Here is a 22,336-nt window from a genome sequence, read left to right as displayed (position 1 = left end):
ACACACAGAGACACACTTACACACACACACTCTTACACCCCAAAGCAAACACACTGTCCCAACTAAAGCTGCAGCACTTCACTAACAACAACCAAGCAGAACGACATCGCACTTCTACAGGCTCCCATTTAATGCTGACTCCAGCCCCTTTCCAGACCCCTAAACACACTTTTCTTTTTGTAGGTGTGTTTAGTTCAGTGTTGGGAGTGCTGGTGGACAGGGCTTCTGCGCTAACACGGTTGTTTCTTTAGTGGAGATTTGTGCTTGATCCAGAAATGTAGGAGCTTCTGGATAATCATGTTTTGAGTAGCAGGAATATACAGCTCTGTAAAAAAATAAGAGACCACTGAATAATGATGAGTTTCTTTCTTTTTTTTTTTTACCAAATTGAAAACCTCTGGAATATAATCAAGGAAAACTCCATCAGAGCTGCAGAAACCAAGGTTTCAAGGCTAATGTATAGGGGGACCTATCCTCCTCTGGTCCGACAACTTATAAATTAATGTTAAAAAGTCATTATAAAGCCACATAGGTCTAATATATCCAGAAAAGCGCCCACAGTGTGTCTGTTTGTATATGAATCAGCTGCAAATGTTATAGGACAATAGAAGATATGATGAAACGTGACAATAAATTATTATAACTTTATTGTCCAGTGTGGGTGGAGCCCTAAAATCCATACTGTGTTTTGAGTAGCTTCCTGCTTTAGCTTTTTAAATTAGACTCATGGTTTAGGCTGGATTCCTTTAGCACCGCTGAACCTCTGATCATAGAATCGCCACAAGGGGTTGAGTCAAAGTTGTTGAGAAGATGTTAACTGTGTTGAAACACAGCCCTTATAGGGTTAAATGCAGCCGCAAACCGCTCACGTTTTTGTCAGATGGAAAAGCCACCGAAATCTGCCTGCCAGTCAGCCCCCCGTCCTCCAAAATCCTCGATTCAGATTCGATCCCTGCCTCTGCATAACAGAGCGAAGAGAAAAAAAAAACGCATCCAGTGGCCTCTGTTTGTCAGGAGAATTTCAATCAAGATGGATGTGTTAAAGTATGCGGTGTCTGTGCTGTGTGTTTGTGTGTGTGTGTGTGTGTGTGTGTGTGTGTGTGTGTGTGTGTGTGTGTAGGTGTAGTGCATGTGCCTTGCCAAGCACAATCTCGCTTTAGACCCAGACACACACTGATAGACTCGAGAACCATCTGGATGGTCTGCTGTCCTGTAATGATTTGGCATCATCCGTGAATCTGAGAGAGATAGTGTGTGTGCTTGTGTGTGTGTGTGTGTGTGTGTGTGTGTGTGTGTGTGTGTGTGTGTGTGTGTGTGTGTGTGTGTGTGTGTGTGAGATTGTGTGTTTGTGTCACCATGTGCATGAGTCTGTTGCACTGAACCTGTTTGCTGGTATTTGTTTAACTTTCTGCAGTTTCTGGCTTTAACTTTTAGCTTTGCTTTAATACGTTTCAGTTCAGCTAAATACGTATTATTGGCCACTTTATTAGAAATACCCATTGTTCTACTCTCTGGCCACTTTATTAGAAACACTTGCTTCCACCTTGTGCTTCCACTTACTGGCCACTTTATTAGAAACACCTTTCTTTATGAATTTAATCACTGACAGCTCAGGTTGTGTTCCAATACATTCTGCCCATAAGCATTTACTGGCCACTTTATTAGAAACACCTATTACCTTATGCTTCCACTCGCTGGCCACCATTCCTTATGCATTTACTTGCTGAGAACTCCGGTTGTGTTCGCATACATTCAGCCTTTAAGCATTTACTGGCCACTTTATTAGAAACACTTACTTCCATGAGCTTTCACTCACTGGCCACTTTATTAGAAACACCTACACATACCTTGCTCTTCCACTCACTGGCCACTTTATTAGAAACACCTACTACTACTAATACCTTGTGCTTCCACTCTCTGGCCACTTTATTAAAAACACCTTTCTTATGCATTTACATTATACAATACAACTCCAATTGTGTTACAATATATTCTGTCAGCTAGCATTTACTGGCCACTTTATTAGAAACACCTCCCTTGTGTTTTCACCTACTGGCCACTTTATTAAAAACACCTATTACCTTATGCTTCCACTTGCTGGCCATTTTATTAGAAACACCTTTCTTATGCTTTCACTTACTGGCAACTTAGGTTGTAGCCATGTTCCATTATATTCATCCATCAAGTCTTTACTCACCACTTTATTAGAAACACCTGTGTGTAGATTAGCAGGGCAATTACATTTAGCAAGGTGGAGGAATCATCCAGTGAATCTTTATCTTGTCCAGTGTAAATATCTTTATGCTTAACTATAACAGTGTCTCTGTGTCTTTTTTCTCAGAGCCCCCGAGGCCTATTGCTCCTCCTCAGCTGTTGGGTGTGGGTCCAACTTATCTCCTCATCCAGCTCAACGCCAACTCCATCTTCGGTGACGGCCCAATCATCCTGAAGGAGGTGGAGTATCGCATGACCTCTGGGACGTGGACCGAGACTCACGCGGTCAACTCGCCCAACTACAAGCTGTGGCATCTGGATCCGGACACAGAGTACGAAATCCGGGTGCTGCTGACCCGGCCGGGAGAGGGGGGCACCGGCCAACCCGGACCAGCTTTAATCACACGCACCAAGTGTGCAGGTGAGTGACACGTGCATGTTATATGTGTTAGGATGCACCTAAAGCATGTTCCTGAATTATCAGAGTGTCTTCAAATGCAAAAACAAACAAAAATAAATAAAAATGAATTATAATGCTAAATAAAACAATAAAATTGGTCCACTCTGGAAGCAAAGTCATGTGATGCATTCGCTACTCAGGACTTCCAAAACTAAGCTATAGGTCATTCCATTACAGGGAAATGAGACAGGAAATAAATTCAAATTATTTATAATAAGTTCGGATGTCTGAGCATTTTTTTTTAAATAAAAGTAGACATGAAGTCAAACATCCTGGCCTTTTCACCTTTAGTACAGTATTTGCGGAGATGCAGTCATTAGTGCAGAGTAGGGTACCCACATACAGTTTCTATATATATTCTATTTTTCTTACCTCTAATATGCAGTAGTTTATTATTTATTTTATTGCCTATTCTATTTGAAATCAACAAGCTGCTACTACTTTTATTTTATTAAATTATTATTATATATATTTTTTAATGTAAGGGAGCCACAGATTAGGCCAAATCACTAAATTTATCTAAAAAAAATGCCCTTTCACAAACGGGCAATAATAAATAAAGTGAGTACTGTGAAATCTACACATTAACATTATTCAATCAACTTAAGCAACAAATAGTTACTGTGCTTTGTTTGCTGATGGTCTTTTTACCTTGCTCATCATACTCAACACTGAAGCCAAAATGTTTCACCACAACACATTTATAAAATGACAGTGCTGCTTTAAATTTTCTTTCCTCTGTTTCATGTTCACTCGGCATGATCATGCAACCGGGGAAGTTTTGTGTAGTCTCCCCTCACATCTCCAGTGTCTGCATTCAGAGCACTGATTGGCTTCTAGGAAATTTAAGAAAATTCGGATTGGTTGTTGAGAGACACGCTGAGCAGAACTACATGGAGAAAACACACCTAAACAGTCCTGACTTTTTTTTTTTTTCCCATTTTCTCTTCAATTTACACGGCCAATTACCCAACCCACTCACTAGGACTCCCTCTATCACTAGTGATGCCTCAACACACCAGGAGGGTGAAGACTAACACATGCTTCCTCTGATACATGTGAAGTCAGCCACCGCCTCTTTTCGAGCTGCTGCTGATGCAGCATTGCCGAGCAGCATCACAGCGTGCTTGAAGGAAAGTGCAGCGACTCGGTTCTGATACATCAGCTCACAGACGTCCTGTGTTGTGGACATCACCCTTTAATAATGTGGGGAGAGAGCGCCATCTACCCACCCGGAGGGAGCAGGGCCAATTTTGCCCCCTCTGAACGCTGGCAGCTTGATGGCAAAGCTGCATGAGCGGGGGGTTCAAACCTGCGACCTGCCGCACATAGTGTCCAGCGCTTAAGAGCTGGGTGTGGGTGAACTCAAAACACTATTTGTATTACTCGTGTCCGAATTTATCAACTACCACCCAAAAACACTGTGAAGACTTGACAAATTCAGTGTGTAACATTTTAAAGTCTGACTTAAGCTGGAAATCTTTGAGTGCAGAATCAGGGAACGTGGAGCTTTTGGCGACAGTGTGAAATCTCACCTGGTTTTTGTAAAAAAAGTAAAAAAATACAGGCCTGTTTATTTTCCAGGTCTTACGGGGTTAAACGCTCCTGTGTTTATCTATTTGTTGATTTTGTTTTGTTTTTCCATTGTTGGTGCCACGACACCTCTGAGCGCGAGCGGCTCATTTGCATATAAATAATTGCCGGGGGTCCTGGGAGGACGGGAGGGGGGCTCTCGGAGGGGCGTAATTGGAAAAAGCGAGAGTGAGTAATGGCTGCGGCGCTGATATCCGGACCGTGCGGATCCGGACACCGCGGCCCTCTGTCGCTCCGGGTTGCCATGGCGCCTGTGTTACCGCTGGGAGGGCGAGGGTAGATTCACCATCCGCATGTGGAGACACGGACGGAGAGATTGCTTTCCAACAGAGAGACGACAAAGAGATGGAGAGGGGAGAGAGGGAGATTGGTCCGAGGACGAGAAAAGCGAGAAAGAGAAGAATGAAAGCAAGGAGAATTTTTTCTCTCCTTCCCTTTGTATCTGTCTGTCTCGCTGTTGGTTTGTGTACCTGCCTACCTGTCTCACAGTATCTATCAGTCTGTCTCACATTCCTCTTCCTCTCAGCCTCTTTGTTTCTCCCCTCTCTCTCTTTCTCTCTCTCTCTCTTCAGTCTTTCATTTCTTTTTCTCTCTGTAGAAGGAAATTTAGGGGTCTGGGGGGGTTGAACAGGGCGCTCTTCTGGGTGTCAGATGCAGAAACACTCTTTCATCTCTGCAGCCAATAACATGCTTATCTCCCTCCAACTTTCTCTCTACCTCTCTCTCTTTCTTCACTAACACACACATGCACACATGCACAACCATATACATTGTTAATCTGTGACAATTCACACATTCTCGATTTACATTCATACTTGTCAATATTAGTATTTTATTTTATTTTTATTTCATTCACTTTTATATTTTCCATTGAAAATAAAACTGAGACTTAAAATCTCCAGAAAACTGACCCTCAAAGTCTAAGGTTAACTCTAAAACACTAACGCTATGTGATTTTCACCCAGACAGTTTTTTTATGTGATTTTCATTGTGTTGCTGCTGTCTGAGCTGCATGGGACTTTGAGTAGCTTCAGGGCTCATTGATGTCATTAATGTTATGGTTGATTCCCTCCTCCCATCAATGTTTTTTAAGAGGCATGCGTTCGGGTGATTTTCATCTGACGTTAGTGATAGAGAGTAAGATATTTTATGGGTGTAATTTTAGTTAAAGTTAGTGTTTGTGTGTTTGCATCAGGCACTCACATGTCCCAGGAATGGGTGGACCAAAGACCAAGTTCCCAGCAGCATTTTATAGGGTTTTTATAGCTTTTTATAGGTATGGTACCTTTGGTCCATGGTACCTTTTTTATTTCATGTGATGTTGTATGTTGTAAAATTAAAGATGGCTTGTCATATAGTGTATACCCAACGTTAGTGATGGTGTTACTAATTTTAATGTTAGTTGTTAGAACATAAATTCAGCTTTTTTATCTTTTGATGGTTAAAAATGAATGATCAGATTCAGTTTAGATTTTAAATATCAATTTATTTATTTATTTTTCTTAATTTTTATCTCCCTAGTTTACAAGGCCAATTATGCCACTTTAAGGTTTACTCTTTAAGGCTGATTTATAATTCAGCATTGAGTCAATACGTTGCTCAAGGCGTAGCCTGTGCGAGTGCCCTATGCAGCTGGACTTCGTGTTCGTTTGTCTGGGTCAGGCTACAGAGTAAGCTACACATAGGATATGGCGTAGATATGAAGCAGAAGTATAAATTGTCCTTTAGTCCTTCTTACATTACTAGTAATGCCCCAACACAAGAATAGATAACAGAAGCACAGGCCTGCTCTAATAAATAGGAAGTCAGCCATGATGTAGCCAACATTCTCAGAGGAAAGTGCAGAGAACCAGCTCTAATACAACAGCTAACAGACTCCAACATCACACTAGGAGTGTTTAGGGGAAGAGCCACACAGCGCCACCCAGACTCTCTGAGGTTCCAACAGCGAGAACAGCATGATCCATGATTTAAACCAGCAATCATCGAATCATAGTGGCCATGCTTTAGTCTACTGGATACCTGAGCCCCCTTAATTCTTCATTCTTGTGTTTCTTTAGCATTTTAGCCAGCAATCTAAATTCATCTTTATTCAATCATTGCTAGCATTACCTTTAGCATGTAGCCACAAGCTAAAAACAGTGATAATGTTAAGGAGGTTAAAAGGTTAAAGTGACACCTTCCTGTTCGTAGTGCTTGTTGCGTCATAAGAAGCTTCAGTTCTCGCTTTAGTAGTAGCCGTTAGCGTCACATCTCGAGTGTTAAGTCACATCATGTCAGCACTCGTCTGAGTGTGTAACCCCATGTGTGTTTTAGCGTGTTAGCCTGAGGCAAGGATATCACACCCAGTGTTGGGAGTAACGGCGTTAAAATAAACGGCGTTACTAACGCCGTTACTTTTTTCAGTAACGAGTAATCTAACTAATTACTCTGACTGTAACTATAACGCCGTTACCATTTTCGACACTCCGTTACTGCACGTTACTTTAGCAGCTGAATGAACTTTTTTTTAACTTTGCGCATACAGACAAAGAGCCCTATCATACACCCCGCACAAGGCGTGTAGCGTGGCGCTTTGCCACCCGTCAACAGTCTATTTTTAGGCCTTGCAAGCATCCTTAAAATAGCGTTGGACTTTGGAATATATTAACACCGATGGGCGTGGTGGTCTGGAAATGATGTGTGTTGAGGTAAATTTCTGGCGTGTTTTTATCTTGGCGGCGGAAAAAAGCTTAGCGCGATTGCTCACCCTGCGCTCCAAAATACTCCATACCATCACATCTTTACCACATAAAAATAAACCACACCCAGAGCCTTCAGCAATCAACTATGAAAAAATATATATACTTAAAAATCTGCACTGTATCTATAAATTATTATTAGTTATATTTATTTCTGTCAGTTATAAGGATTTATATTTATGTTTAGTACACAGACTAAATAACTGTAACTAGGCATTCTGCTGTTTAAAAATTTCAACAGATGCTTATTCTCACTCAAATGCTGGAGTTTTGAAATGGAAAATTAAAAGAGAAAATTACTTTGACTGAACATAAATTTATTTTAGTTAACTATTTAACTGAATTTCACTTTTATATCTGAAAAACAAAGCACATTGTCAATCTGGCGCGTGGTGCTGCCCGTCAATTATATAAAACTTAAAACATTTGAAATACACAGAAATATAACGCTATATGTTAGCATTCGTTTCTTATCACCAGGGCAAATTTATTAAAATATTAAATATATTAATTCATGAATTAAAATCTCGTCCAGCGCTCTGAAATGTCAGGCACGCAAAGTGGTGCTTGGCGCAGCGGCGCGGCATTGCGCGCAGAATAACCTCTGTCTTCTAAAAAAAGTTTTTATAAATAAGATCTGACAAGTATACTAAAATTAATGTTATTAAACTTACTAAAGCCAACAAATGTACTGTTAATTAATAAAGAGAAATCAGGCAAAATGCGCTGCGCCTCTCTCTCTCTCTCTCTCTCTCTTTCGCAGCGCGGAGCTGAATTCAGCGCGAGGCTATAAATAATTTACAACTCAGTTCAGTTAAATAAAAATAAGTAAGGACCTGTAAGTTAATCAAATATTGTCAAATATAAAGGATAGGTTGAGGTTTTGGTGAGCTGTTTTCATGATTTGAAACTGAAACTAACCGAAACTTTTATTATTCTGCGCAAAAAGCCTGTGATTGTTTTAAATGAGTTTTTTAATGGATTTAAATGAGTTTTTTTAACGGATTGTTGTTTTTGTCCATTCTTTTGTTTTGTTTATATATACATTTATTTCTTTGAGTGTGGTTTGGTTTGTTTAATTTTTATCCCCAGACGTGTATTTGTTTTTTCCGTTTTTTTTTCAGTATTACATGTCTTAGTAATTTTCTTTGGTCCTGTGGAGTTTTTCGTTTCTTATTTTTTTTTATTCGTTAGACTATATTTTTGTCAACATTTTGGGTTTATTTTTGTTTGTTATTTTTCTAATAATAATAGTAATTACATCATTTATTTTCTTTATTTATTCTTTATTTATTTATTTTTACAGGGCGAAGTAATGCAATAGTTACTTTTACTGGTAACTAGTTACTTTTATAGTGGAGTAACTCCGTTAGTAACTCAGTTACTTTTTTGGAGAAGTAACTAGTAACTATAACTAATTACTTTTTCAAAGTAACGTGCCCAACACTGATCACACCACAGCAGAGCTCTCTCTCTCTCTCTCTCTCTCTCTCTCTTTCTCTCTTTCTCTCTTTATCTCTTTATCTCTATTTCTCTCTTTCCCTGCCCTCACACTTTCACTTTTTTTCTGTCCTCTCTTTCTGTCTCTGTTGAGGCGTCCGTCTAGAGAGCATTAGCGTCGCACGTCCATCTTCAGTCATTTGAATAAGTTGAATAAAATGTAATTACAGCCAAAATAGTCACTTAAGCTCAGAAGGCCTTGAATTGAAATCCCTGTGTGTGTGCATGCCTATGTGTGTGTGTGTGTTTATAAAAGAGGGAGGAAGTGTGTGAGATAAGGGATGTGTAGAGTTTTTGAGGTGACTTTTTGAGGAATTTATCTTTTTTTGGTGGTTTATGGTGGTCGTTTGTGCCTAGAGGCAGTTCAACATCATAGGATGTGTGAAATCTACAAAAAATATATCTGGAAAAAAAAGAAAAAAAAAGTGGATTAAATATAATTTTAACATTAATAAACACAGTCTACCTTGTGATTAGTGCAGAACATACTTAGAACAGAACATAGACCAGCTAATTTCAGCTTATTAGTTGCTTAAAGGAGAAGTCTGGTGTGAAATGTGCTTGTGTTGTAGTAAAACATGATAACAAGTACAAACGTTTGTCAAATAGCCCACCTCCGTTCACCCTCAGCATTCTGAAATACAGTGCTTTTAGCTGAGGCTCCAAACAGGCTTACATTGCTAGTGATAGGGGCATAGTGTTGCCCATGCAAAAAGAAATCTCTATTTTTACACCTTTAAAAAAATCTTTATTGGTAGAATTCTGAGGGTCCTGAAATTCAAAACAAGGCACTGAAAACTTTAAAAAAGTGCACAGATAGTTTATAAAAAAAAAACCCTGTTTATACACACAGTAACTTGAGGTAGTTCTCTGGGCCATTTTGATAATCACAAATAAATAGATAGGACGGGGAAACAGATTGCAAAAAGGGTTTTGTGGAAATGCATGAATTCCAGCTGTTGCTGAAAGTATGTCTACAATTTTTATGCATTTCCATGGAATTGCGTGGGCAAAGCTATGCCCCAATCACTAGCATTGTAAGTCTGTTAGGAGCATTGGATAAAAGTGCTGTATTTCAGAATGCTGGGGGTGAACAGAGGTGATCCATTCAACAAAACTATGTATTTGTTATCATATTTCGTTACACTCCAAGTCCATTACACACCAGAGTTCTCCTTTAAGTGAATATCAGGTGAACAGAACAACAGTCAATGTCTCATTTTAACATGATACTTTTTTATTGGGGGATCTGAAGGCCTGTTGGCAGTGTTTATTTATTTATTTATTTATTTTCATAAGAATTTTACATTCAGGGTTAGTTTTCATTTTTTACTGTAGCGTAAATTGGAGCTGCCTCAAATTCACATTTTTTGGTTGTGTTTTGTTTTGTTTTAGTCAAGATTTAATCAGTGGAACTTTAGTTTTATTAAAAGTTCAATTGTAGAGATTCAGGAAATTAACCTTGATTTTAAATGTTAAAATTCCGAAAGAAGTAAACACATTTTTGCGCTTAGTCAAAAAGCTTTTATATAGTGTGTTATTGAAAAAATAATATTTAAAGTTTTTTAGAAAAAGTGCAATAAAATTATATGTGCTATAATGTATAGTATACAGTTCACCCCTGGTTATTTCATGTGGCACCATCATTCTGTGTCATAATTGCCAAAAAATACAGCCACTTGTATTCTAGATAGTATTGCTGATTTTTAGGTCAGATCGTACTTCCGTATGCAGTATTTGGCCATAGCAGTCATGATGAGTCACAACAATATGTTTGCCTAATGTTATCGATTCTGTCAACATACATAATTGATGTTTACCTAAGCATTACTGTGTGACGCTATGCCTTTAAATTGGCTGAGTGGTGTTTCCTTCCATCTTCAAACCACATGACACTTCTGCTTTCCATTGACTATGTGTCTACAGATCATTTCTCCTCTTTCTTCTCTCTTGGCTTGATTTATCAGCAGGATCTGACAAGGCTAATTTGCTCACATTAGTTATACTGGAAACAGGCTTTTACTGACAATTATCCAATTATCCAACCAAAAACACACTCTGAGGCAGGTAGAATTACTGACATGCACTTGCAGATGTATGCACGTCAATAAATAAACATTTATTTATTAAAAGTATTGATTGTTGTCCAACAAAGGAAAACAATCAATACTTTAAGATTCCTGCTGAAAACTAAAGCTTGAGATCAGATTTTACTGCAAGCTGGTTTCAGGTGGTCTAAGCTGGTCTAAGAAACCTCCATCTTAGGGATGCACGATAAAACCAGAATTATATCAGTATTAAACAATAATTGTTTTTTTATTAGAATCATCTGCACCAGCCGATGTGTAGATATTTCAAACTGATACTTGCTGAGGTATTTATTGTATGCCAGAAAAGGACCAAGCAACACTGGCTGTGCTACTTCAAAATTAATTGAATGAAGGCAATTTTTTTCTTTTTTATTGTCAATACATCTATTGTTTTTATTTAACCTGTTAATTATTAAAATTGATCATTGAAAAAGAGAGTTTAAAGCCGTAAACAGTCTATGTTAAGACCAGTTGATGTGAAAAAATAATTTCTCAGTGGACTCCTTTCATCTGCCCAGAATTCCCATAACGGTGCATCCCTAGTCCATTGCCAATGAAAACTTTATGCTGGGGAAACAAGCAAAAATGAGAAATGGCTGAAATAACAAAAACAGATGCAGAGCTTTCAGACCTCAAATAATGCAAAGAAAACAAATGTTCAGAAATGAGAGAATGAGAGAAATGAGAATATTTGGTGGAATAACCCTGTTTTTTAATCACAGTTTTCATGCATCTTGGCATGTTCTCCTCCACCAGTCTTACACACAGCTTTTGGATAACTTTATTCCACTCCTGGTGCAAAAATTCAAGCAGTTCAGCTTGGTTTTGTGGCTTGTGATCATTCATCTTCCTATATTATATTATATTTCAGAGGTTTTTCATTTGGTAAAATCAAAGAAACTCATCGTTTTTAACTGTAGATGTATTGAGATGGCATGTCTAAGTCTAATGGCATGAGAAAACCAGGTGTCGAACAGAATAGCTGGTCGACTAGTTTGGTCAGACTGGTTGTTAGAATATTGTGGTCATTTTATTTGCAGACATCACCCTGCAAAAAAAAAAAAAAAAAAAAAACAGCTAAAAAACAGTTTTTGCTGGTAGTTGGTTTTGGATGGTGTAAGCTAGTTTCTTTGATGGTTAAAGTGGTTGAAAAGCTAATCACCCAGGTGAAAAAAACTTTATGTTGGTAATCTAGCTGGCTAACCTATTCTTAACCAGCTTAATGTATAGTGCATTTGATTTTGGTCCTTATGGTTATAATGGTCAACAAGCTAGGTTTTGTTAGGTCATTATTGGTGGTTGAAAAGCTTGGTAAGGCTGGTCATGGTTGAAAACCAGCTAAACCATTAAACTCAACACTTTTCTAAAACACTTTTTAAAAATCTCAACAGTTTTCTTTAGTGCTCATCATATAAGCTAATCTTTTTTCTAAGCTATTCTAAATGGTTGCTAGAGTATTGCTAAGTGTTTCTTTTGACCTTCAAGATAGTTGAAGTTGATATTGTTTTTTTTTGCTTGGGTACATTCAAGGTTGTTGCTGTGGTATTCTATACAGTGATGAACTGAACATGCTGAAATGTGTTTTAGTTGGAAAAATACAGTAGTTAGATGGTAGTTAGAACAGGAGAACATAGCTAAAAACATGTTCCGCTAGACCTTGTTTATCTATAGTTGTTTTACATTTTACCCTGTGTTAGTGTGTGTGTGCCCCGGGTGTAAAGTAGAGTGCAGGTAATTTAATTCTGATGGTGAAGTATTTGTCCCCTATGTGCTGATTTAGCAAGGAACCCGCACACTCCCACACACACACACACACACACACCTTTATCAGGCCAATTTTCAATTAACCCGCCCTTCGTTGCGTTAATGAACCCCGGTCTGCTGGTGTGTGGGTCAGGGGTCGACCCGCCCCTGGGCAGTGCTTTCAGTTGCGGTCAGAAAAATTCCACTCTTCTGCTTAGGCAGCGGGACGCCTGATTGGATGGACGTGATCGCTAATTATAATTGTCTGTCAAGGTGAAAAGCCTTGTGGGTACGAAAGCATGCGTTGCCTGATAAACATTGGGGGAAATTAGCATCTCTGGAGAAGCAGGAGCAAAGAGAGTGTGAAGACTGACAGGCACACACACACACACACACATACCCACATAAATGCTCAGCACTTTGAATTTGCTGGAGATATGAGTGCGGCTTATTGATTTGGATCAGGCCTGCGGTCAGAAACGCGATTAAAGGAGCTTCCTCTATCTCCTAATGATGATTGGAAACTCTGGCGCTATCTTCCTCAGCTTAACTTGACCGAGGGTCCGTCCACAGAACGCAAAACGTTTTCAATCGGCAGCTTCTTCCGACATCACCCCCTCACCCCACCCCGACCTGAGCCCTGAAGCACAGAGACAGATGGAACGGGGTTGTATCTAACTGAGCCTTATTCACTGCTCTGCCTGAAAAAAAACACCTCAATCTCCAATACAGTCACTTTATAAATTATTAAATGTTTGTGTGAATTATGTTATTATAGTAACTTAATATCAGTAGATATAAAGCTATTTTGTCTGTTGAAGAAAGTCCCAATATGTTGCTATACAGGTTGCTTTTTTTTGGGGGGGAAAAAAATAAAAGAGCACTTAAAAATGGTGATTTTCCTCAATTTTACCAAATTGAAAACCTCTGGAATATAATCAAGAAGAAGATGGATGATCACAACCATCCATCAAACCAAGCTGAACAGCTTGAATTGTTGCACCAGGAGTGCATTAAGTGATCCAAAAGCAGTGTGTAAGACTGGTGGAGGAGAACATGCCAAGATGCATGAAAACTGTGATTAAAAACCACCAGGGTTATTCCACCAACTATTGATTTCTGAACTCTTAAAACTTTGAGTTTGCATTATTTGAGAAAAGCTCTGCATCTTTATCTGTTATTTCGGCCATTTCTCATGAAATTTGGGAGAAATGTTGTTCAAGTGATTCAGAAACTGAAATGGTCTGTCATTGCTGTGGTATTCCAGAATAATGCTCAAGTTCTGTTTGGTGGTTCCAATGCTATTCTAAGTTTTTGCTTTGGTGTTTTAGATTTTTGCTTGATGGTTGTTTTTATGTGTGTTTACAGTGGGGGTTAATCTATTCTTAGTGGTTTCTGGGGTTTCTATATGTGGCTCCTTTTACCTTTAAGGTTGTTTATGGTTATTTTGCTTGGGTATATTCAAGGTTGTTGCTGTGGTATTCTAGGTAATCGCTAGGAAGAAGCTAGGTGGCTGCTATGCTATCACAAGTGGCTGCTAAGTGTTTTTTTTTTTACATTCAAAGTGGTTGTTGTGGTATTTGATTTGTTTTGTCAAGTGGTTGCTCTGCCAACTCACATGGTGGATAACATTTCGTCCTGCCACAATAAAAAATATACATTTCTAAATATGTTGATGATGTCATCAGTATACTGATCAACTACGTGTTTTATCATAAAGAGCAGAACTAGTCCTGTTTAATCAACATGTGGGGGAAAAAATAGTAGTGCAATTTGTAGCATTTCGAACCTCCACTCAAGGACTTTACATTTTGCACATGCATTCCTGGACAAGCTGAGAGATGCACAATTGTCAGCTAAAAAGGTATGAAACAAGTAGACTGAGATGGTAAGTAATATTTCTGGAGTTTGCACAAATATGATTTTAGGTATGCAGTCTTACTGGGTTTTTGCAAAAGGTCACAAGTTACATAGTGTCGTTAGCAATTGGCAAATACAGATTTTATTGTCATTATTACAGGTCAGTGGAGCAGCCAAGGATTTTGAAGCTACTATTTAAAAAAAAATGCTACGTAATATTGCTTTTACTGAATGCAGATCAGTAATAGTATCAGAGTTTCCAATAGTGACCAGCATCAAGATTGGTGTGTGTATTTAAATATTATTATAGTAATCAAGGTGGTTGATAGGGTTTCCCAGGTGATAGCTAGGTTGTTGATTGGTGGTCCTCCCTTTGGTTGTATTAAAGGAGCAGGCTGATCAGACAGAATGTTGTGGTGAATTCTGCGAGGATCAGATGAATTTGTGTAAATTGATGCAGACTCCAGTCTGATAGAAGCCTAATTTTAAACTTTTTTCACGCTTTTTTTTAATCCCGTAATGAACATGGACTCTGTCCTCCAGCACTGAGGACACACAAACACACACTGCGTTATCTAGTGTTTGTTCACACACACTTAGACTCGCACAGTGGAGTAGGAGGTAAAGAAATGCTTCATTACATTTGATGTCCTGTGGCGTTTAAAGCAGTCTCCTGTAATACACATCTGCACCATGTCTCTTTCTCTCTCTCTCTCTCTTACACACACACACACACACAAACAGACGGACGGTTTGTTTACGTGCATCCTCCAAGGCTGGCAGCTCGTAAACACACACCGGTTTTTAGCTACAGGATGTTTACAGCATGTCCTGATTGGAACACACACACACATACACCTGTCCTGCTGCTCACAACTCTGTTAGTCCATCAAGGCTACTGTTATGTTTCCCACATATTAGTTTCTGTTGTTTTTTTTTTGTTTTTTGTTTGTTTGTTTGTTTGTTTTTCTCCCTCTCCTCAGCCCCTCTCTCTCTCTCTCTCTCTCTCTGTCACTTTAGTTGTGTATTTTAGTTGGTGGATAGTTAGTTTGATGATTACACTGTGAGGGTGTTTGTAGCTATTTGTGTTGATATTTATATTAAGTTCTTCATTTTAATTGATAGTATTCCACATAAATAAAAATATATATATTTTAGTTTAAACTGTTTAGTTAGTTTTTTAGTTGTGTACTTATTATTGTTATCTGGGTTCAGGACTTTTATTGTGAAATTTGAGTCCTCAAGGAGAGCAAGTAACCTTATCCAGTGGTGGCTTATAATTGTAGTCGAAACTCCAGTTTTTGTGCCTTCCTATCTCTCCAAAAAAGACTAAAAAAGAGCAAAACGAGGCATTTAATTGCTGCAAAACATATAGCTTTAGAGTGTGCTGATATTAACTATGTAATATGTTGTTTTTGAGCCCTTGTGGAGACTTTTTTAATGGTTGATAACAGGTTGACATTTCAAATATTCAGTTATTATGTGTATAATGTCTGTAGGTCATTCTGATCCTGAGTTATGAAATCAAGAAGAGTGTAGCTGGCTCAGAGTTCAATAGATCCAATTTGTTTATTAAAAATCTACACAGTTTGTATTAAAGAGCTGATAGATTACTTCAGAGTATTATATTGCCATAATGAAGTATATCAACTTCTTCAGTATATCTACTGTTCTTTAGTTAGCTATTTTGGTGAGCCAGTATGTTAGTTACCCTGCTGTCTTGCTAGCTAGTTTGATTGCTAGCATTTACCTGGTAAGTTAGCTAGTTAGCAGATTAGTTTAGCTGACTGGTGAATAAGTTAGCTGGTCAATAAATAAGTTATGTTGTTAGCTAGTTAGCTAGAAGTGATGGCATAGTTACTTTGAAAAATTACTTGGTTTTAAAAGTAACTAAGTTACTTTTCAAGTTTATTTTATTAGTTACATTCGGCAGTTGCGGACAACCCCCTTTCCCTCCATGTTATTGTGTGTGTTTATCCTAAGTGATTGTTTTGGCTTGTTAGCTAATTAGCGGCGTTGCAGCTGACAGTTTCAGCAATACAGTGACGTCTGTGTTTCTTTATCCTAATTGCCGCTTCTCGACCGTGGTCACAATGCTTTGGGGAGCTAGTTTCTACCATAACTCCGTGAGCCACAACGAGTTAAACTTTCTCTACCACCAGTTCTGGGGTAAAACCCAAACTTAAGTTACTTTCCAGCAGAAACTGGGTTAAAGCAAAGTACTGGGTATTGATTGTAGCCTGTTGGTCATGACACGAAAATAAAACGAGTGGACCAAACTACATTTCCCAGAATACATTGTTTTAACGCATCCAGCTAGAAGCTACAATACCTTTTTACTAAGGAAAAGATACAAAAAGTAACACAGTTACTTGGAAAAGTAACTTTAATCTGATTACTGGATTTAAAATAGTACTAGTAAAAAAAAATATGGTCAGAATAGAGTAACTCGTTACTGACATCACTGTTAGATAGTTGTGTAGTTGTGTATTAGCTGACGGGTTCAGTTGGATTCCTGCTGTTACTGTGAGCAGTGAAGGGTTTGAGTTGTACCGTGTTTAGCAGTAAAGGTCATGGTGAGATTCAGACCTGTTTAATCTCTCCTTAAACTCTCTCACTCTGTTTTTTCTGGCTTCAGTCGTTTAGTAGTAGCTTGAGAAAATCCCTCGCTCGCTCGCTCCTCCGGGGAGTATTGTTTTGTGATAGTGTGGTTTGTTATTAATTGTGCGGCGGTTGGGTAGAATGTAATGACGCTGGTGCAGAAATGTTCAGCATACCGGCTTTATGGTGATGAATGCGGCCGATTACTGGAAGAGAGGAATTTCTCCACTCTGCTTGTGCAGCAGCAGAATTAACAGCAGATAAACCCGGCCGCTGAAGATGGATGGAGAGCGGTGTGTGTTCATGCATGTGCGGTTAGGAATCACTACGCTGCTGAGGGTTATGAGTTTCTGTAGTTGTTCTGTGGAGTATGTCTCTGTAGTTCTTTATTTGGAGACTTTAGATTATGAAAAAAAAAAATATATATATATATATATATATATATATATATATATATATATATATATATATATATATATATATAAAGGTGGGAAGCCTGAGGAAGAATGTTTATTACAGATTATCAATCTTACAGCTGCTCAGTTTCTGAAGAAACCCTGGAAATGTAATGTAAATATCGGCAAGAAACCAGGTATCTTATTCTGTCTATTGCACAAAAGTAAGATTACCAAGTGTAAAGTTTACCACATAGATTGAAAAAGTGAAAGTTTCTGTACATACAAGGAAATGCAGTTATTATTGTTGTTGTTATTATTTTTAAAGCTTTGTTATACTGTTTTAATTAACTTATTATGTTAAATCATTTTAATCTGCTGTTTATGTACCGCTTTTTTAAATATTTTTTTTCATACTATAAGGCGCACTTAAAATTCTTTAATTTTCCCAAAAATCATCAGGTGCTCCTTATGTATGAATTTTACCAGTCAAGTTGTAAGAAGCAGTAAAGCCACTCCACTGAAGTGCAGTGTTGTACAGGAGTTTCAGTTTAGTTCTCCAGCACTGAGGCTGGAGTAGTATTAGCATTGGCTGCTAACTGTGCTAGGCGCTAGCTTTTTGACCGTTCAGAGGTGAGTATTATCAGCCTGTAGCCTTCTGCTAACCCTGGCTAGCACTGCTAGAGCATAATTAGCATTAGCCGCTAACCACAGGGCTAGCTCTTTGACTGTTCAGAGGTGAGTATTATCAGCCTATAATCTGCTGCTAACCCCGACTAGCACTGCTAGAGCAGCATTAGCATTAGGCACTAACCGCACTAAGCACTAGCCCTTCCACCGCGGCTAGCACTAGCTGCTAATGCTAATGCTGCTGCAACTAGGCTTAGTGGAAATCTGGAAATCTAAGCTTACTGCAAATAAACAGAAGCACTTTAATCACCCAAATAAACTGTTTTCAGGAGAAATCTGTGTTTAATAACGTCCAGCGCTCGTTTGACTTTAAATTCAAATTATTATTTTTTTAAGAATTACAATTATGTTTACTAAGCTTTATCTTTACTTATTTTGAATGTCCCCCACCACCACAAAGTGGTGAGACCTGCTGAATTAAAAGGAAAACATGGCAACACCCCTGTTCCCCTGTTGATGTTTATCTGGAATTCTAATGGTTTTCCTGTGGAATTCCATCAGCCTCTGGAATTGTGGGCCTGATGAACTCCATTAAACTCTGAATTTCTGCCACTTTCACTGGATATTTCCAGTGTAGAGTTTGTAGAGATGTTGATGAGGAAGGTAAGTATCTTAATTGCTCAGCTGGTGTCCTAATCGCTTCCTGTGACCTTTGAGCGCTGTGCTGTGTCCAGGCTAACCTGTGTCCAGACTGACCTGGTCAGAGCTGGGGTGGGCCAGCGGCAGATTAATGATATTAATTCATAGGCCTTATTACCCATAATCCTGTGTGTGTGTGTGTGTGTGTGTGTGTGTGTGTGTGTGTGTGTGTGTGTGTGTTTGAGCTCCTGCCCTAGTTTGCTTATCAGGGCTTCAGCAGACCGGCCTTATTTGAATTTCAAAAAGGCCAGTTGGACGAACACTGAGCTCTCGTACCTGACTGCATTTACCACCACTTACACTCCTCCAGCACGCACACACACACACACACTGCTCTTTTTTCCCTCTCTCTCTCCTCTCATCTGACTGTCTCTCCATCTTTTCCTCTTTCTTACTCTTCTTTCTCTTTTTTACGACATTTTGCATTTTCCCTCTCTCGTCTCTGCATTGTTTCTCTTCTTTCCTTTCTCTCATTGTCTTTTACCACTCTGTTCCCCCATTTTTTTCTGGTTTCATTTCACTTTTTCTTTCTCTTCACTCTTTTTTTTTTTGCTCTCTTCTTTTTATTTCCTTCTGTCTGTTACTCTCTCCCATCCATCTCTCTCTCTCTCTCTCTCTCTCTCTCTGCTCCCTCTCTCAGTGGTGTTTATGATAATCTGAAGCAGTTTAAAGCTGCAGCTCCTTAATACACACACGCCACTGTAGATCTGAGCGAGAGAGAGATTAACCTTTCCATAGCCTCATAACACTCTGATCCTGACGCTGGATTTGAATTCATAACACACACACACACACACACACACACACAATAAAAACTCAATATCTCTCCTTCCATTCCATATGAATAAAACATCACTTGAGGGAAAAAAAAAACACACTCCCTATCAAAGGCTGCTCACTCAGTCTGGAGGTGATGTATGGCAGAAAGTGTCTCCATCACATTTCCTCAAACACACACAGGCACATACACATAGTTATGTGTAGTTACAGTTATATGTACTTAAATAGTGACTTGCAGTTTAGTTACTCGCATTTAAAGTAGTTGCATGCAGTTACATACAGTTTCAGTATGAACGTGATACGTGATCTAGCACAGCACCTGCTTGTTGGTATGTGGGATCATGTGCATGTTTGTAAATGGTGTGTGTGTGTGTGTGTGTGTGTGTAGTCCTCTGCAGTCAATTCCTTCTCTGCTAACATCTCGCACAAACTTTTGGATGTGGAAATAAGATATATAATGTAATTACGTGTGTGTCTGTGTAATGGTATTGCTCCATTTGCAATGTAATGATTACCTTTTGCTCAAATGCTGAATTCTGCAACAGCTGGAATTACTTTGTGTGTGTGTGTGTTAATTGAAAGCTGTGGCGTGAGCAGTGAGATGGTGTGTAATGGATATGATGCTGCAGTGAGGCGTTTCATTTGTCTCTGGAGAAAATGCAAAATTAATTTCTCTCTCAATTTTTTTCTCATTCTCCATCCCTCTCTTTCTTTTCTATCTCTCAGTCCCATCAGGGGCAGAGGTTTCAGGCCTTATTTTATTGTTCTCTCCCTCCCTCCCTCTTTCTCATTCTTTCCTTTCTTTTCCATTTAATTTTCTGTAGCTTTTTTTTGCCTTTCTATCATTATTCCACCTCTCTCTCTCTCTCTCTCTTTCTCTCTCCCCTTCCTCCTGAGGAGTTGATTTATTGGAGGTTATCTGAAGAGGATAAAAGGTGAAACATAATCAAGTGTAGAGTGAACTACTGCAGAGAGTGTGTGTGCACAAACACAAGCTCACAGATGCATGTTTTTCATTTGAAAGTTTACAGTCCTTCACTGCAGTATATAATAATAATAATAATAATAATAATAATAATAATAATAATAATAATGTCTATTTGTCTGTTAGTTGGAATTTCCAGTATAACAGATTTGACAGATAATCCTTCCCAGCAAGGATTATTTTTCTGTGTAGAATTTGAGATTCTAGTCAACTAAGTTGTAGATTTTTTTTTTTGCTTACTATTAAGATTGTTTGTGTGGATCTCTGAAATGATGTAGTTAAAATTTAATTTCCAGAATTGTATTATTTCAGTTAAGTTGAATGATTATTACAGATTTGTGAGTTTTGTGAATTGTATTTGTAGATTTGTTTTATTTATAGAGTTTTAAAATTGTGTTTTCTTGAGGCCTAGGTATTCTGTCTACAGTTCTGAGGTTCAGTAATTCTGTCTGTAGAGTTTAATTGAACTGAACGTTTCTGTCTGTATAATTTTAGTTTTTACAAAGTGTGTGTGGAATTCTGAGGTTCAGTAGTCGTGTTTAGAAATTTAAGACATTATGTCTGTATAATTTTATCATTCAAGATTTCTGATGAATTTCAAGGTTCAATTATTGTGTGTAGAATTTTAAGGTTCATGTATGCAGATTTTTGATGCTGAACATTTCTTTTTTTGTAGATTTTTGAGGCTCAAGAATTCTGTGTAATTTTGCCAAATTTATTGTTCTGTAGAATTTTTAGGTTCCATTACTACATGTGTCGAATTTCAATATTCATAGATTTTGATGTTTTATAATTATGTGTGTAAGGTTCAATATTTCTATAGACTTTTGAAGTTAAACAATTATGTGTGTAGACTATTAAGGTTCAGTATTTTTTTCTGTAGAATTTCAATGTTCAAAAATTCTGTAGAATTTTTAGGTTCCATTACTACATGTGTCGAATATCAATATTCACAGATTTTTATGTTTCATAATTGTGTATGGAATCTTAAGGTTCAATAATTCTATAGAGTTTTGAAGTTAAATAATTATGTGTGTAGACTATTAAGGTATAGGACTTTTTTCTGTAGAATTTTGATGTTCAAGAATTCTGTTGAATTTTAAGGTTTAATGATTGTGTGTAGAATTTTAGGGAATTCTGTCAGTAGAGTTTTGATGTTCAAGAATTCTGTGGAACTTTTGTGCTGTTGTGTAGAGGAGATGTTGTGTTTAGGGAGATGGTGGGGGGGGGGGGTGGGTGGTAGTGAGGGGGTTGAGGATTGTTTGAGTCAGTTTGAGAATTTGATCTCTGTGTTTAGAGCTGGATGCTGAAGAGTCTGGACTCAACCTGACTGCTGTTCAGGAATTTCAAATCTATTTTTCTGCTACTCTCACTTACACTCTCTCCCTCACCCTGCTTCCAGTGCTGTATCTCTCTCAGATACAGAGTATTATGGGATGTGTGCAGTTGCCTGGTAACCCTCTGGGGGCCTTTTTGCTGGCCGGGAAAACATGAGATGATGGAGAAAGCTTACACTGGGAGCGGGTTAGTGAGTGTGTGTAAAGATGTATCTGGATTACAGCAGTAGTTGTGTGTGTGTGTTTTTTCCCAAGCTAAAATAAATATATTCTATGATTAATATGGTTCTTTTTATGATTTATTTGGGCTAACGTGAATCATAGTTTTTGTGATATTAATACAAAAATCATCTGAATTTCTTGAGCTGATTTTGTAATTCTGGCTGGTGGATAGTTTTAGCTGGATGTTCAGTTTGTTACATAGCAACAGATGATTTCCTGTTTGTTTTCTATTATGAATAAATAGTTTGTATATGTTTGTAGATTTGTATCAAGATGATTTAAATAAATACACCAGTAACGTCCCATTGACACCTGTCATTAATATGCATCCTAAATCCATCAGAATGCATCAAAATATTGATATTTTTATTAAAACATAGGTTCTCTAAACTCACTTCAAACCATTTTGAGGACCCATCAGAATGTGAACACTCAAACCGCATCCAGAGGTAATCAAAACAGGGAGAAAAAAGACCACATCGTCCA

At 38.2% G+C, this 22,336-nt stretch overlaps 1 protein-coding gene across 17 annotated transcripts in view; it reads left to right on the top strand.

Annotated features, from left to right (window-relative positions):
- Positions 1-22,336, top strand: part of ptprk (protein tyrosine phosphatase receptor type K) — a 206,385-nt gene that overhangs the window by 111,285 nt on the left and 72,764 nt on the right. For all 17 annotated transcript variants that reach the window (XM_049478680.1, XM_049478698.1, XM_049478763.1 and 14 more), the window contains one exon: positions 2,342-2,635. In XM_049478680.1, coding sequence (XP_049334637.1) covers positions 2,342-2,635 — 294 coding nt within the window. The remainder of the gene's footprint in view (positions 1-2,341; positions 2,636-22,336) is intronic.

This window comes from Astyanax mexicanus, chromosome 1 (genome assembly GCF_023375975.1).
Source record: "Astyanax mexicanus isolate ESR-SI-001 chromosome 1, AstMex3_surface, whole genome shotgun sequence".
NCBI classification, from domain to species: Eukaryota; Metazoa; Chordata; class Actinopteri; order Characiformes; family Acestrorhamphidae; genus Astyanax; species Astyanax mexicanus.
Note: the sequence above shows the minus strand (reverse complement) of the source record. Positions and strands in the feature narration are given on the sequence as shown.